Source organism: Arachis duranensis, unplaced genomic scaffold (assembly GCF_000817695.3).
Source record: "Arachis duranensis cultivar V14167 unplaced genomic scaffold, aradu.V14167.gnm2.J7QH unplaced_Scaffold_354585, whole genome shotgun sequence".
Taxonomy (NCBI): Eukaryota; Viridiplantae; Streptophyta; class Magnoliopsida; order Fabales; family Fabaceae; genus Arachis; species Arachis duranensis.
The window spans coordinates 347396-350251 of NW_026264911.1; the positions used below are offsets into that span (position 1 = coordinate 347396).

Genomic DNA, 2856 nt, shown 5'->3' on the forward strand with positions numbered 1-2856 from the left:
TGGTATCCTTGTGATGGATGCTAGCCCATCAAGGTTTAATTCTTCCTTCAACAACATTCAGTCTGTTATAAATAATCGAAATAATTGTTAACTTCAAAATAATACTGTTTTGATTTGTATATTTCTTAATTAATACCTCTTTATTTGTGTCCAAATGTGTGAAGTTAGAAACCATGGCGCAGATCTTCTCTCATTTTTTCAAAATTTTCAACGTGTTATCGTTGAATACATCTGATATGATAGTACTTCATATGTTAACGAATTCTGGCTTGGCATTAATACTAAAAAGCAGGGGCTGCATTTTCCCTAAGCTTAAGAGTTCAATGAGATGTTAAAATATATTTTCATGTTTGACAATATACATATTGTATTTTCCTTATCAAATTAGATTAACGGATGAACTTACATTGAGTTCTCCCAAGAATAGCTTATATTATACCATGGTACTCCTTCATTTGTCTTGCTACTCCCACATAATTATTGTTTATGAGAAATAAACAAAGATATCCATATCATCTATTCCACACTATATGGGGAGTATTTTTATTTGATAGGGCAAGAAGCTAATGACAGTGTTTGCGTTTTGTTTCAGAATTAGGATTGTCCTCCACCACCAAATTTCAGCAAGTGATGTGCAATATGCCTTGTCATGCTTTCAGGTGATGAATATTGAATAGAAGTAGATGCTATGTTTATATACTTTGTTATTTAACTTGCATTTGTCTTGTACTGAGACAAGGTCTAAAAGTTACATTTCAACGTTTGAATTATGAAAATTCACCGTATTAATGTTTGATATAATTTTTAAAATTAATTTGTAACTTTTTGAAAAAGTTATTTATAATGTTTATGAAGAAATTAAAAAAGTGATTTCTTCTCTTCTAAAAGTTGTCTATCACTTTTTTAAAATAAATACTTTTGTGACAAAAAATCCAAATACAATAATTTATTTATAAATTATTTTTAATATAAGTTTTTATATTTTAAGTTTTTTTTTTATAAAAAATTTCCTAATTAAGTTATTTATCTAAATTGTATCTGACTCTCTTAGGATATGACTATGTGAGACTGATTCTATTTTTGTTAATTGTTGCAGCATGCTGTTAAGGGAGGGCAAAGTGAAAATGGCAACTAGTGGAAGAAAAATTTGAATTTGGCAATTAATCGATAAAATTCTATTCAATTGCATTTCATATCTGTTGTTGTATTTGTTTTTTTTTTTTTTGTATTTTCTTTAATGTACCCAAAAGACAAGGAATGGATTATTACCTTGGTACCTTCTTGATGTGTTCCTGCTATGAAGAAGTTTGATAATTGGTAAGTGCATCCTGGAATATTTTCTTCTATACATAATTGTTACGTGAGTAACTTGAGATAGGTAGATTGGACTTGAAAGATTGGTCCAAACGTCAGTAGAAGGTCGTCTCTGACTTGGTTCATGTTTGGGAGCTGTCGTCTGAGTTGTGTATGTGAAAGAATGGGGGGTGTTACCTGCAAAGACACTCCGATGCCTAAGTCAGCAAGGGGTTAAACAGGTTTAGAATATATTGGAACTTAGTGATACCTGAGGGGTGTCACTGTATTTATAGTGGTGATCCAATAACCACTATTGGAGTAGTCCCACTTCTAAATGTGGATAACCGCCCCTTTATCTTAGGGTGGTTGGGATATTGCTTCTGAAAGTGGGCTGATAAATTTTAGGGGCAGTTACTTATTTGAATGAGTATTATCTGCCAGCTTATGTCTAGCTCGACCTCTTTGGGGAGGAGCCTATGTCGAGCCCGACTTCTTTAGACGAGGTCGGGTGGGTGGTGAAAGCCAATCTTTGGATTGGGCCTTTTTGGCTTATTTGGATCTGGGTCATAGTGTGGGGCAAGGTATGAACAGTGCCCCTACTTGAGTCTGATCTCTTTTATTATGGGTCGGATTTGAGTACTAATTGAACTCGGGGTTGTTCAAGTCGGAACCGACGTGATTTTTAGTTTGAAATCGACGTGATTCTAGGCTTCTCAACCGTCGTGTCTAATCAAACGTCGCATCCGTTTGGGGTTTCGCATTTACACGTGGGGGCAGTTACATTGGTAACGGCGCGTTTCTTTAATGACTGCATCGTTTTACTATTGTGCCCCTGGTGTGTTATAAATACTTTTTCATCTCTTTCCTCTGTTTTCTTTCGTCTTCGAAGTTCTTTGCTTGCACTTCTCACTCATTCAAAAGAATTTTCCTTTAGCCTTCCTCTTTGGGTGCTTCGTCGTTGCTGTGACTACTTCTTCTCAAGTCTACAGAGAAAGGTTATCCTTTTCTTCATCTTCTTTTATCATTTGTGTGACACTTTATCTCTGGGCTTTGTGTGTTTTGAGGTGTTTTTTCCTGCTTTCCTACTACTTCTTTGTTTGCATTGTGAGGCGTTGGCATTTGTTGTTGTTGTAATCTGGTGGTTCTTTTTTCTTGCTTTGCTTTTGGGAAAGGATTCGTTTAGACTTTGGGAGCCCTGTGTTTTTAATGATTTTCTTATTTTTCTTTGTAGGTCTTATTGCTTTTATATCTTCCTCCTAGTTGTTAGAAAAAATGTCTTCCCGTGTCACTGAGATCCTTTCGAGATGGGTAGATGATTCTGTTTTTGAGGAGAAATTTTTAGTAGACACTGACTACTTTACTGAACTTCGCATTCACTATAGGATCTGTAGTTCAGAGGCCGATGAGTCTAAATACGAGTTGGTGGCCCCAGGTTCTGAAGACCGAGTTTGTTGTGGGAGGGTTGCTGATTTTGACCCTGACTTTTTCTTTATATATGATTGTCTTTTTACCCGCCTGGGGGATTCCTTCCCCTTTTCTGGTTTTGAAATAGAGGTACTG

General features: G+C 35.6%; 1 protein-coding gene across 1 annotated transcript in view; it reads left to right on the plus strand.

The window, feature by feature from the left end:
* LOC107465841 (low-specificity L-threonine aldolase 1) overlaps positions 1–1314 on the plus strand; it is a gene marked incomplete at its 5' end in the record, with an annotated part of 3864 nt that extends 2550 nt beyond the window's left edge. Inside the window, 3 exon segments of the mRNA XM_016084814.3 lie at positions 1–33; positions 593–659; positions 1097–1314. Coding sequence (XP_015940300.1) covers positions 1–33; positions 593–659; positions 1097–1135 — 139 coding nt within the window.
* Positions 1315–2856: the final 1542 nt, after the last annotated feature.